Source organism: Stegostoma tigrinum, chromosome 22 (assembly GCF_030684315.1).
Source record: "Stegostoma tigrinum isolate sSteTig4 chromosome 22, sSteTig4.hap1, whole genome shotgun sequence".
Classification (NCBI taxonomy): domain Eukaryota; kingdom Metazoa; phylum Chordata; class Chondrichthyes; order Orectolobiformes; family Stegostomatidae; genus Stegostoma; species Stegostoma tigrinum.
This window is the reverse complement of record NC_081375.1, coordinates 51,342,828-51,356,101: the sequence shown is the minus strand read 5'-3', so window position 1 is coordinate 51,356,101 and position 13,274 is coordinate 51,342,828. Positions and strand designations below refer to the sequence as shown.

General features: G+C 47.3%; 1 protein-coding gene across 2 annotated transcripts in view; it reads right to left on the bottom strand.

The window, feature by feature from the left end:
• The window catches only part of LOC125463608 (caskin-2-like), a 281,692-nt gene extending 269,958 nt beyond the window's left edge, over positions 1–11,734 (bottom strand). For both annotated transcript variants that reach the window (XR_007249868.2, XM_048555091.2), the window contains exons 1-2: positions 11,528–11,734; positions 9,584–10,070 (exon numbers count right to left, since the gene is read on the bottom strand). Coding sequence is in view for 1 of the 2 variants with exons in the window: in XM_048555091.2 (XP_048411048.1) it covers positions 9,584–9,677 (94 nt within the window). In the remaining variant the exon portion in view is untranslated. The remainder of the gene's footprint in view (positions 1–9,583; positions 10,071–11,527) is intronic.
• Between the last annotated feature and the right edge of the window lie 1,540 nt (positions 11,735–13,274).

Sequence of the window (13,274 nt, the reverse complement as noted above, 5' to 3'; positions counted from 1 at the left end):
CTTGCTCGATGTCTTCCAAAGGAACGCCCAGTGACATCACGGGGCAGATGAGCAAATCCAAAAACCCTCTCTGCTCTCGCGCTCACAAATAAAAAGCCAGCAAAATTGGAGGCTGCCAGGCCCCTCCAGCTGGGCAGAGATCACACTGAATGTCGCCAGTGTTAGGAACAGCTCTCTTTCCTGGTACACAGGCATCCCAACAGCTGGCAAAGTGAAGAAGGGACATATACCTGCTAAAAGCAGTAAAGCGGCCTAATAATTCATTTCCAGTTTAAGTCAAATGAGTCCTAAATCATAGGGACTGAGCCACATTGGAAAATTCTTCGGATAAACAACACTCGCCTAAAACTAACCATTCACTCCCATTGACATGTCTTTCTCCATGGCGCTGTCTATTCCTTTTTCTTCCCACTTCAAATTCCTACTTCCCTTTGACAGTTATGGGTGGCAACGTATACACTAAGGCGTCCAAAAGATGCACAGTTTAGGGTGGGTTGGCCATGCTAAATTGTCCCATAGTGCCCAGGGTTGTGCAGTTTGGGGTGGATTGGCCGTGCTAAATTGCCCCGTTGTGTCCAGGGATGTGCAGGTTAAGTGAGTTAGCCATGGGCAATGCAGGCTTACAAGAATGGGATGCTCTTTGGAGGGTCGGTGTGGACTCAATGGGCCAAATGGCCTGCTTCTGAACTGTAGGGATTCTGTAGGAAAAACAAACATGTTGGCGAGTTGACAGGAAATGAGCAGAGAAGGAAGTTCTCCCAGTAACACTGTCGATATGGACACTGCATTTGGAGCTGTTTGGCAGGCAGTGTATTAACCTCTCCTCCCTTGCGGGTTAGCTCGAGGTACTCAGTGAAGATAACCCGGGTCCTTCCAATCTATTCAAACCGTGCGAAGGGATAAATCTGCTCCCTCAAGCAGGCTCACTGAGGGGAACAACTGCTCCAACCATACCAGCACATCACCCTGGAATCGCCAACCACCAGCACACCCTTACACCAATTATACCCGGGCAGATACTGGCAATCCCATCTCACTCGCAACCGATGCATGTGTTCATCGGAACAGAGCTCCATGGAACACTTAGTTGTTTGAGATTGTGGATGAACTTCAGCAGAGTTTGGGTCCGGCGAGTTCAGATCCTTGTGGCTGGATCAGTTATTTCACAAGTGTCATTTCCTCCTGTATTATTTGAACTGAAGCACCTCACTGCCTCAGAAATTGCCACACACCACGGTAACCAAACGCATAGCGAAGAAGTCAAGGTGTGTGCCCCTCGCCAACCCTGTCAAAGTAAAGTTACTGAGGAGTGAGACAGGAAGAGAAGGGATTCGGAATAATTGCCCAGTTTTCCTTATGTGGCACGATGGCTAGACCCGGGAACGTACACCCTCTCCCGGGATGCTGTACTCTTGTTCTGGCACAGAGGTCTCTTCCACCACCAACCCCCCGAACCCGTGGAGGTCTTCTTCATCCTTGGTATTTCAGGTATTCCGGCAGCCTGGTAGGCAGTCTTGTCCAGGAATGGTGGTCCCGGCCCAACACGGTGGGTCTTCTTCAGCAGAGGCTTCCAGCCTACAATTCCAGTGGCCTGGCGTGGGGGTTTAGTCCCAGAATGGTGATCTTATCCCTTCTGTGTGTTCAGGGTATTCTATCATTCCTAAAATCGGTTTTCCCTGTGCCCAAGATTCGTTAACTGAACTGTGATGAACTTTGTTTTAATTCAACTTTTTTAAATCAATATTATGTTTGACTTCTGACATTGATGTGGGCAGTAATTGTGTATATATGTAGGAAGTATACGTGACAATAAATTTCTATTCTATTGTTCTTATTTCACTGTCCAATGTCCTACCACGTATCGTTCTAAAGGATAGTCATACACCAAGCTCAGTCCCTAGTGTATCCGCTTTGAGGGGATTTTGCTTTGTGATAGCTGAAGATTCTCCTCCTCCTCATATCTCTCTGACTGGGAATACATTGTTCTTTCAGTTAGTAAGTAGGTTCCTCCCTTTATCACTGCTCCCAGCTCGCTCAGTAAAGGATCTGTGTAAACAAACTTCCATACAGCGGAATGGTCTGGAACCAAATCCCAGTGTGGTGCCGATTTTCCTCAATACTCTTACCAAGGGGAATCGAAAAGAATCTGTGTCCCATCCAATAACCCATGCTGGAAGGTAAGAGAGGGAGCAGTGAGGGCGGGGGAGGAGTGAGTGAGTGTGAGCATGTGTGACATTTGAGTGACTGGGTGCCTGAGAAAGAGAGAGGGAAAAAGTGTGTGAGCAAGAACGCAAGTGAGGGTGTGCGCGCGTGCACACGCATGTTCGTATGTTTGTCACTATCCACCAGGAGACAACATGATAAATTTTAACTGGAGGGCCCGACTCCGAGTCTGGGCTCACAGCAGAAAGGTGTTAAGTGCCTGTGGAGCATCACTCCAGGGAAAGGCGGAACCTACAGCAGGAGGTGGATGGTTTCCAGGCACAACACAGTGAGCCAAATTGGAAACACGAGTGGCAACTGAAGGAGACACAAGGGGCAAGTTACACCCTGAGACCAGTCCAGGGCTTGAAAACTGCCAATTCTAATGAGCCTCGTCAGATGAGAAGCGTCTGGAAGACTTGTGCTTGTTGTGGTCTGCGCATTAGCAGCTTGTGTTCTCAGCATTAATTAGTCAGGCACAGCTGGGGTGGAATGGAAATGCAAGAGAAATTTTGTTCTTGGCCATTTGGAGAGAATTTGAAGCAGAAAATGTTCTAACTATCCAAATACTGGGGTGGCCTGTGAGACAAGTGTTATGGCTATATTTGTGAATGTAAATTTCTTAGCTCGCATTTCACTTGGAATAATTTATTTTGAAGCAGCCCATGGATAAGACAAACATTTTTCCTGTGCAATTTAAGTCACTCCACTGCAGGGAATGCAAACCATGGACAAATGGGGCACACACGCACACACCTAAGAAGTGGGGATCCCACCGTAGAGCAAATCGTATTGGATGTTCACAATGAACACTGTACTAACCATACCCAACCATCAAATGCTTGTAATATTCAATACGGCACCCATCATTGGATAGGATTCTGTGATTGGGCAGTATTTTCTAAATAACCATCAGTGAAAAATTACACACTCAGCCAGTTTACAACTGTCAGTTGGGCTTACACTGCAGGCACTGGTTTGCATGGGAAGTTTCATATATTAATCTAAAGAGCCCCATTCTTTGCTGACAGAAAGAAATTCTTTTAAGTTCTTGTGCTTGTTTCAACTCAATAAAACCATTTTCTGGTTATTTTTTCTGTGTAATACACCGGCCAATCACAGTCACAGTCAATCTACCCATTTTAATTTTTAAGCCAATCTTGACAGTTAACTGTCAGTCTTCATTAACTGGTACATTCTCTTTTACAATGCCTCTACCAGTCTGAGTCCACTTTCTAACCAATCAGCACTCTGCTCTCAGGGTATGAATGCTGTTTTATTTTGGTACTCCTTGTGAATTATTCCGATGACTGTTAGCTTAAAAACTTCAGCAAAATGTATGTTTTCTCAATAACACTCACGTTCTACACTACTGAGCTAATTCTGGAGTTAGTTATCAGGCTGCTCTCAGTTTAACTTACCAGTGAGGACTGGTAAGGGCAATTTCAGATGATCACAGGATGGCCAGGTCCACATGATGACCCCTAACAGCCACGTTCATAAGGTTGGATCAATGAACACAATTCCACTACAAATACTACTTCTAGCTCACTAAGCAAAAGGATCCAGTTTTTCTAAAATAAAATCCATATGTTGAATTTGACAAAAGACTTTCAGATGGTATTGCTGTAAATTTACAATTTAGCACTAAATATTAGTTTCCACCTTTCCCTGTACAGAAAGCAACTTCCCCTTGAAGAACAACACAGTTTTTGTCTATTTATTATCCTTCCATAAAATTATCTGAAGAACTCAGCTCTTTACTTTTAGGGGAGGGTTGGAAGAAAGGGAGGGGACTAAATTAAAACAGAGTCAAAGGGGTATATAAAACATACAAGCCCTTGCAATGCCCACCTCTCATGGCATCAAGGGTGTTGAAGGATACCATGTGCTTAGAACACTGCTCCTTTTTCTGTTCTTTGATAGTTACAAGTGATATCACACAAATGAATGGCTTCCCACCCCCTCCAATAAAACACTAATAATCACTTTCCATCATTACCCACCATTGCTAATCACCAACTCTCCCAATTAACAAAGGTCCTACAAAGCCCACCAGGGAGCAGTGAAATAGCACCAAACATGTGGGAGAGGGAGGGAATTTGATTAGAGGGGGAAATAATATACTCCAACCCATGCAGAAGTGCACTATTAGTGTTTTCCAACAATCGAATCAGGTTGTCGCTAGATTTTGCATTCCAGATTTTGTTGAATTCAATCCCTACCACTGGCTGAGGTCAGATTTGAACCTGGGTTCCAAGATTATTATGCAGGTTTCTGCAATATTATTTCAGAATCAATACCAGTCACCATTGCCTCCCTATATAGAACCACACAATAGTATTATCACACGTAACTGAGCAACATTCCCACCACCAAACTCTGTCATTTTTTAAAAAATTTTGTCTCTCCTGTTAACTACCATCAGTAATCACCCGCGTAGCCAATTCGCAATTAACCTGCAAATCTTATTACAGGCAATGCGAACCATCAAAAGTGAGGGAGTGGTAGGGAGAGTGAGAAGGGGCTAAATCAAAATGGAGTCAGAAGTGGAAACGAACTGTATCCCTGTCTGTGCTTCTCTCTCTCTCTGTCTAAAGGGGAGCCAAACTGTTAAATAAACTGTGCACTGAGCATCACCTTCTCTCAATAAACTTTGGAAGCATTCTGTGACTCTGTAAAAGGTTCTTCATTTCGAGCTCTGACATCCAAAACACTTAGCTCTGGAAAATATGTATCAAAATTACTTTCAGTTCAAAATCTGTGGATATGGAGAGCAGAAGGTAATCTAATACAAGTTACGTCTCCCATTGTGACTTCATTACTCAATGGCTTTTTGCTTCACCACACTTGCAGATAGTTTCACTGTTGCATCATGTCCTTTCTAACAAGCACTCTTGGCATTCAGACCAGCATCATCCAAGACGTCGTTGACGGTGAGATCATGTTCCCTAGCCAGAGTAGGGAGGGACACTGAAGCAGCAGCTGTGGTTACTGTTATTTAAAGCTGACAGCCAGAGAGGAAACAGCAAGCTACAGTCACCTGGGCAGGCAAATGCCACTCAGTAGGAAGGTATTCCTTAATCCAGGGGATACGCCTGGCAGTATTTCCCTATCCTTAACAAGGGTGAGAGGTGAGGAAGGGATTATTGGTGGGCAGCATCGAAGGATGATGTTTACCAGCTCAACCAAAATGATGCCAACTCCAACAGTCTGGCACTCCCTCACTGATGCATTGGAACATCTGTCTAGTGTGTGGACAAAAATCTCCAGAGTGAGATTTGAACTCACTTAACCTAGGCTGACGCTAAGGTCTTTCGATTGCAGTGACTCTGAGGAGAGGTGTTGACTGAGTTACACAGGCTGACATACTGCAAGCCAGGAGCTTGGATTCCAGGATGACCTTGATGCTATAAAGTAGGCAATTTGAGATCCAAAATGTTAAGTTACAGGTCCCTTTTTCTTGAATGCAGCTTCCTGCTGGATATCCACAGTCAGTCAGGATGGTTTGTATCTTAACTGCAGAAGCAGGGGCACGGTTGGGCATGGGACAAAGAAAGAAGAAGTTGTTGGCTGTCCCAAAGCTTCTATGTCGATAAAGCCTTTGGCTTTTCACACTGGGAGCTGGTCTGGTTTGAAGGCTAGAGATACCCGAACACAATGCACAAAGAAAATAGACAACAAAATTTGAAAACAGGAAATGCTGGAAGTGTTTGGCCAGCCAAATAACTTCCAAAGTGAACAGGCAAGACGTCCTGCTAGGGATTTACATCTCATCAGCACTGCCTGAATTGGGGATCTATATGCAATATACTGCAACCAGGATGGGGAACAGGGAGGATTTTCCTAATCCAATGGATGGAGTAGCCTGGGAATAAGCAACTAAGGAAAATCAGGCAGAGCACACTGGCAGGAGAGAGCATGAGAGATTGGGAAAGGAAATGGTTCCAATTTCAATCTGGAACTGACCCATGTGCCCAGTAATGGAATCTATCCCAACCAAGTCAACATCTCTGACAATCTGAGCTAACATGTCGTGAAGGTGGATGAACGCAGCAGGCCAAGCAGCATCAGAGGAGCAGGAAAGCTTGACGTTTCAGGTCGGGAAGGGTCCAGACCCAAAACGTCAGCTTTCCTGCTCCTCTGATGCTGCTTGGCCTGCTGTGTTCATCCAGCTTCACACCGTGTTAGCTCAGATTCTCCAGCATCGGCAGTTCTCACCATCTCTGACAATCCGTCAAGTTTTCACTCTTTTGACAAGAGCGACACTGACTTTGTGCATCACACTGGCAAACGCACTGAGTTGGGAGCACTACCCAAAGATCACAAACAGACAGACAGACAGACACACACACACACACACACATACACACACAATGTAGACTACAACCAGACAGCACCAGGGACCTGGATTCGATTCCAGCCTTGGGTGACTGTCAAGTGTGAAGTTTGCACATTCTCCCAGGGACTGCATGGGTTTGCTCTGGGTGCTCTGATTTCTTTCCAAAATCCAAAGGTGTGCAGCTTAGCTGGATTGGCCGTGCTAAATTGCAGTGTGTGCAGGCCGGGTGGGTTAGCTAGGTGAAAATGCAGGGTTTTGGGGAGAGGATTGGGTCTGGGTATAAAGCTCTTTAGAGGGGCAGTGTGCTCGTCAGGCCAAATGGCTTGCTTCCACAATGAACTCACAATTCAATGAACTCCCAGGACTTACTGAGGGAATCTCAATTTACCACCTCATCCCAAACAGAGTACCTCTGACAATGCAGCCTCTCTCATCACTGCATCCAGAATGCCATCCTGGATTATGCACACTATTCGAGAGTTCCTACTGATTCACAGATGAGAGTGCTGACAGTCTAAGTTACCATGGTTTAGACAGGAGAAGTGAAAGGTTTGGATTCCAGGAAGTCTTTAATAATATAATAGCAGAATCTTGACATCTGGGATTGTGACAGGTTATAAGCTCTTCAGTCTTTAATTCAGGGAGTGTCTCCAGGGGGATATCCACTGTGAGTTATTACTCCAGCTGTTTGTCTGTTGAAAACTGTCCAGACACATAGGGCTTGGAGCACATTAATGTAAACTGTTCCATCACAGCTGCACTGAACGTGACTCGGCCTCCCCACATTACATCAGCAGTCGCATTCACAAATTTGGCTGTAATGCAATTTGGCCAGGCAAGGTGTTAGATAAAAGGTAAGAATTTTGTTTTTGTTGCATTTAGGGGATTAGCTGAAAAGTGGTACTTGGAAGTCACTCGCTCTTGCCTAAAAGGCGTTTTATAAAAATAAATTGGAGTTGACAGCAAATTTGCACTGAATGTACTTCGAAACAAATGTCACTTTTCTATCAGTGATATCATAGCTCAGTTTCAAGTGTCCACCACGTGTCCGGCAATCCTTCCCGGAGATTAATCGACCACAAGCAGCAGCTTTTAAAATTTATAAACAACTCACTACGATGTAGCATCTTTAACATCAGTAGAAAAAATTTGGAGTTGCTTCAAAAAAATCAGTAAAGGAATGAGCAAACACAAGCCCTGCCAAAAGGGGAGCAGTGATCAAAAGAGATAGCAAGATGTAGAGCTGGATGAAAGCAGCAGGCCAAGCAGCAGCAGAGGAGCAGGAAAGCTGACGTTCTGGGTCTGGACCCTTCTTCAGAAAGGGTCCTTTTCTGAAGAAGGGTCTAGGCCTGAAACGTCAGCTTTCCAGCTCCTCTGATGCTGCTTGGCCTGCTGCTTTCATCCAGCTCTACACCTTGCTACACCAGTTATAGTCAAACGGGTTTATTTGAAAACACCAGTTGTCGGAGCCTCACTCCTTCTTCGATGTTAGCGAGAGGGGTAGTATCAGACACTGAATTTAGGCAAAAGATCAAAGGGCCACGCCACTAATGAGCAAGTGCTGACAGCATCTTCAGTTTGTTTCATCGATGGTGTGATGCTTTGATCTTTTACTTATAAATTCTCTGCCTGACTCTACCCCAGAGTGAGGACCTGAAAGCTTGTGTTTTCAAATAAACTTGTTGGGCTGTAACTGGGCATTATGTGATCTCCAACCCGATGTTGTGTGACCTCTCATTTGATCAAAAATGAAACCACATTGAAGTCGATGCTCAGTGATGGTGTCCAATCCACTGCAGATCAATTCAATACTGAGCTGAAGGTGCACCTTTCCTCTCTTCAGGATAAGCATCAGCTCAATCTTCTAATTGTCATCCTTGTTTTCAAATCCCTCAGTGGGCTCCATTTTCCCAAATGCTGGAGTGTCTTCCTGACCCAAAAATGTCCTGAAATCTCTGCATGGTGAACAAATTTCTCCAATTTTTAACTGCAGTACAATTGCTGGCCTTGTTTAAGTCTTGACCCTGCACTGCAAAGCTTTCGAATTTTTCCACAAACTCCACTGTCTCCCTTTCCTCCTCACTTACGTTGTTCCTGATACTTCAGCTTCATTTACGAAATCTTTGTGGCTCATGATGGTTCCTTGTCTGATAAATGTCACTGTGCAGCAGCTTGGAAAATGTCTGCGGGTGTGTACAGGCGCAGCATGAGCGCAGGTTGTTGTTGTAATTTCTGGTTTTGTTGTGTCTAGTGTATCTTTAGCCATTCCCATCAATCAGTGCCAACGCCGAGGTGAACCTTTCAGTGAGTGACATGCTCATTGTTCACCATAGTCCCTTCATTGCCTGGGCCCAGTGGACTAATTCTGTTCCTACAAGAGTAAACCATTCGGCCCCTCCAGCAGTGAATCACCCACTTCGAAACTCATTGCGAAAAGCAGTTTAAACCCGTTGGATGGGGTTTAATTGTGACAGAAGCGGGTTTTCCTGAACCTAACACAAGGCCAGGTCACTTTTATTCCCTGATTGGGGCGATCTGACAGCAGACATTGGCACACAGTGACTGGGAACTTCTCAGTACATCCTTTGAAACTGAAGGCTCTTTAGGATTGGAAGCGGAACAATATTTGGAGATTGTGGAGGTGAAATTGGACGTAAACGGGATCTACCGCCTGTTGTACGCCCGATAGTCAATACCGGCTGATACAACGGAAGAGAGTGCAGCAGGCGATTGGGCCCATATCCACCTGCCTGCCCCCCTTCCTATCCATTGACCCTCTCCAGGATTGCGAGGCAAGTTTCACCACTGTACCGCTGTGCAGCCCTGCAATTAAACCGAGTCTAACAAACCACACACACACGGAGTCACAACTTTATACTAAAAAGAAGCCTCCGGCTCTCTAAAGGTACCGAGTACAAAAGCACGCTCTCTAAAATCGCCCGCAATCAACATTGTTTTGTTTTCTGTTTTAAAAAAATTCACTAAGCTTCAAAGAGTGGCTTTTGCAAAGACTGAGAGAAAAGGTGTCAGGTTACTCACTGTTTTTTGTCGCTTTGATCTTGGTCAGTAATTTGTGCACTGAGGACACATCGCCGTTTTTCACCGCCTGCACCAGCTCCTGTTCCCTACCCATATTTAAATCCTCTGTTTGTTACAGTTCACCCATGGGAAATCGCACAGAGCTGTATCTCACTCCTTCATTCTCGTTATATTGTTTCCCCCAGCGAAACAGGCAGCCAGAATTATTACTGTATCAATACTGTGTCTAATCCTGGGCAGGGAGCTTGTTTGGGGGGGGGGGGGGAGATTCCCAGGCAACTAGCGAACAATCTCCGAAGTTCCTTCAAAGTGAAACCGATTTTTAAAAAATTGTTTCCAGTCAGTTTCCCCGCTTCCCGGTCAATTCCAGGTCAAACGCAGATGATCAATATTCCTCCCTGCGCCAGCGGCTGCTCCTCTCGGAGTTCGCCTGCAGTGTTTAACCCATCGTCTCCTAGCCGAGCAGACCCCCAAGCTAGAGCACGGCCTGTGGAATAAAGGCACCAGGAAGTTTAGAACCCACACACCGAGCGGCTGAGAACAAAACCCTTTCTCTACCCGCCGCCCCCCATCTCCCGAAAGAGCCGATCTACCACATGTGTCAGTGAGGAGCTGTCACTAAGATAAACAGCACAGTGACCTGCCTGCAGTTTATCCCAAAACTTGCTTCAAGACAGAGTCGAAGGAGTTGGTGTCGGCAATTACTGCCCCAGTGCCTCCTGTGGGGAGCCACCCCCCCATGGGAACCTTTAACGTACCCCCACTCCCCAGGGGCACCCTGCTGAACTCCCGACCCCCCCCCGGAGCATCTTCACTGTACCCCCTGACACCCTCCCCGGGAGCACCTTCACTGTCCCCCCAACCCCTCCCCGGGAGCACCATCACTGTAACCCCTGACACCCTCCCCGGGAGCACCTTCACTGTCCCCCCAACCCCTCCCCGGGAGCACCATCACTGTAACCCCTGACACCCTCCCCGGGAGCACCTTCACTGTCCCCCCAACCCCTCCCCGGGAGCACCATCACTGTAACCCCTGACACCCTCCCCGGGAGCATCTTCACTGTCCCCCCTAACCCCTCCCCGGGAGCATCTTCACTGTCCCCCCCAACCCCTCCCCAGGAACACCATCACTGTAACCCCTGACACCCTCCCGCGGAGCATCTTCACTGTCCCCCCTAACCCCTCCCCGGGAGCACCTTCACTGTATCCCCTTAACGCCCCCCCCCAGGAGCACTTTCACTGTCTCCCCTCCCCCTCGGGAGCATCTTCACTATACCCCTGAGCAACCCCCCCGAGTACCTTCACTGTACCCCCTGACAACCCCTCCCCAAGGAGCACCTTCACTGTACCCTCTCCCTCCTCCAGAAGCACCTTCACTGTACCCCTCCTCCCGGGATCATCTTGACTCTTACCCCGCCCCTGACCACCCCCTCCCCAGGGGTACCGTCACTATAACTTCCTGACTTCTGCTAGGAGCACATTCACTGTAGACCCTTACCCCCACGCCCCAGGAGCACCTTCACTATACCCCCTTCCCCCCACCCAGGGCACCTACACTGCAACACCCCTCCCCTTCCCTGGGGCACCTTCACTGAGCACCCCATAACACGACCCCCTCCCCCCCCGGACATGGGCAAACGGAAACTTCCCTGAGTTGCAGAGGAAGATCCCAATTCAGAAACTTTCCGCCCCCTCCCCCCTGAGGGGAGCAGCCAGGAGTCGTCCCGGGATCACTCCCGGGATTGGGACGGGGGTGGTGAGGGAGGAATCGGGATTGTGGAGCCGAAGCTCAGGAACTCAGTGGGACGGACTTACAACAGCAGCAACAAAGCGATCGGGGTTGTTGCAGGGGTGAGGGCGAGGGAGAGGGGGTTGGGGTGGATGGCGAAGGTGGCAGGAATGCAGGGGGTCTGGCGGACGGTAGAGAGCCCTGATCAAACTCACCCGAGAGCAGGCAGCGCTGCGATCCGGAGCCCCGTCTGCTGTCCCGGCTCAAAGCCACAGGCTCTCTCTCTCTCTCTCTCTCTCACACACACACACACACACAGACACACAGAGAGAGAGAGAGAGAGAGAGAGAGAGAGAACAGGAGCAAAATCTCCAGGCAGGCAGAACAAATCCGAACCAGCCAACTTCCACCGTCCGGCTGCCAGCAACACTCCCCTCCCTCTCCCACCCCCCTCCCCAGGAGGGTCACATCCCTCTAAAGGCTTTCCCTGTGAAAACCCCACCACCACCTTTCAGCTAAAGCTAAAGCTTCCCCCCACCCCTCCAAAACCCAGTCCCAAGGATCAATCCCAGTTTTCGCTCCAAACTCTCTCCTACACTGTCACCTGGACTGGCGGAATTCCCACCCCCAACCCCAGGCACCATTGGATAGTAGTCCCCACCCTCTCCCATTGTATTGGCTACTGCTTCCGTCACTCAGCCAGCCACACCATTTAAAGAGCCAAGCGCTCACTCTCAGCAAGCTGTATTTTTGTAACTTTAGTAATGTGGATATAGCGCCTGTGATGTGTGAGTTTTAGCCTTGGATTGACGGGGTGTTCTTATGAGCTTGTTCAGACTGGGAGTATTTCTACTTGACAAGAGTAAAGGGTGACCTGATGGATGTGTTGAGGGTCGAGGTGACAAGGTGGATGTGAAAGGATGCGGATCCTCTTGTGGTTCAATCCAGAACTATGAGGGTCTGTTTTAAAAATCAGTGGTAGCCCCTTTTGATTAGCCATGAAGGTAACTGTTTTTCTGAGTTGGTTGACTTTGGAATTCTCTACCTCTGAAGATAGAGGAGTTGGGACCATTGCATACATATAAAGCCAAAGTAGATAGATTTGTGTCAGGCAGGGAGTCAAAAGGTTTTGCGGGGGGAGGGTGGTCTATAGGAACACAAGGAGTAGGAGTAGGCCCGTGCCCTTGGGCCTGTTGCACCACTGATCATGGCTGATCTTTTCGTGGGCTCTAAAATCTAAAATGTTCAAACATCTATCCATCTTTACCTCAAAAACATTCAATCAGGTAGCCTCAGAGATAATGGGAACTGCAGATGCTGGAGAATCCGAGATAACGAAGTGTGGAGCTGGATGAACACAGCAGGCCAAGCAGCATCTTAGGAGCACAAAAGCTGATGTTTCGGGCCTAGACCCTTCATCAGAAATGAGGTAGCCACAACTGCTTCACTGGGCTGGGAATTCTACAGATTTTGTGTGAAGGAGTTCCTCATCAATTTAGTCCTAAATCTGCTTCCCCCTCATTCTGAGGCTCTGTAGTTAAGGCTTCACCAGCCAATGGAAACAACCTCCTTGCTTCTTTCTTGTCCATTCCTTTCATAATTTTATAAGCTCCTATAAGATTCCCCCTCTTCATTCTTCTAAGTTCCAATGGGTATAGTTTCTCCTTGGCTTCAACCCTTCTTTCTCACTAGCTCAATGTAACAAGATGGGAATGTGGTATTGGGAACACCAATACATCAGCCATGATCTTATTAAACAGGCTTTGAAGGGCTGAAAGACCTACTTCTTTCCCCAACCTGTATGTTTGTCTATTTTATGCACAGAAGCTATGCAAAATCCCAAGAACTTGTTCATTATCATTGGGTGGAGTGGAATGATAGAACCTCTAATTATGACACTTTCAGATTGGATTGTTGTAATACAGGAAATTTGAGAAGGAGCCTCTGGTCTCAAAAGACATG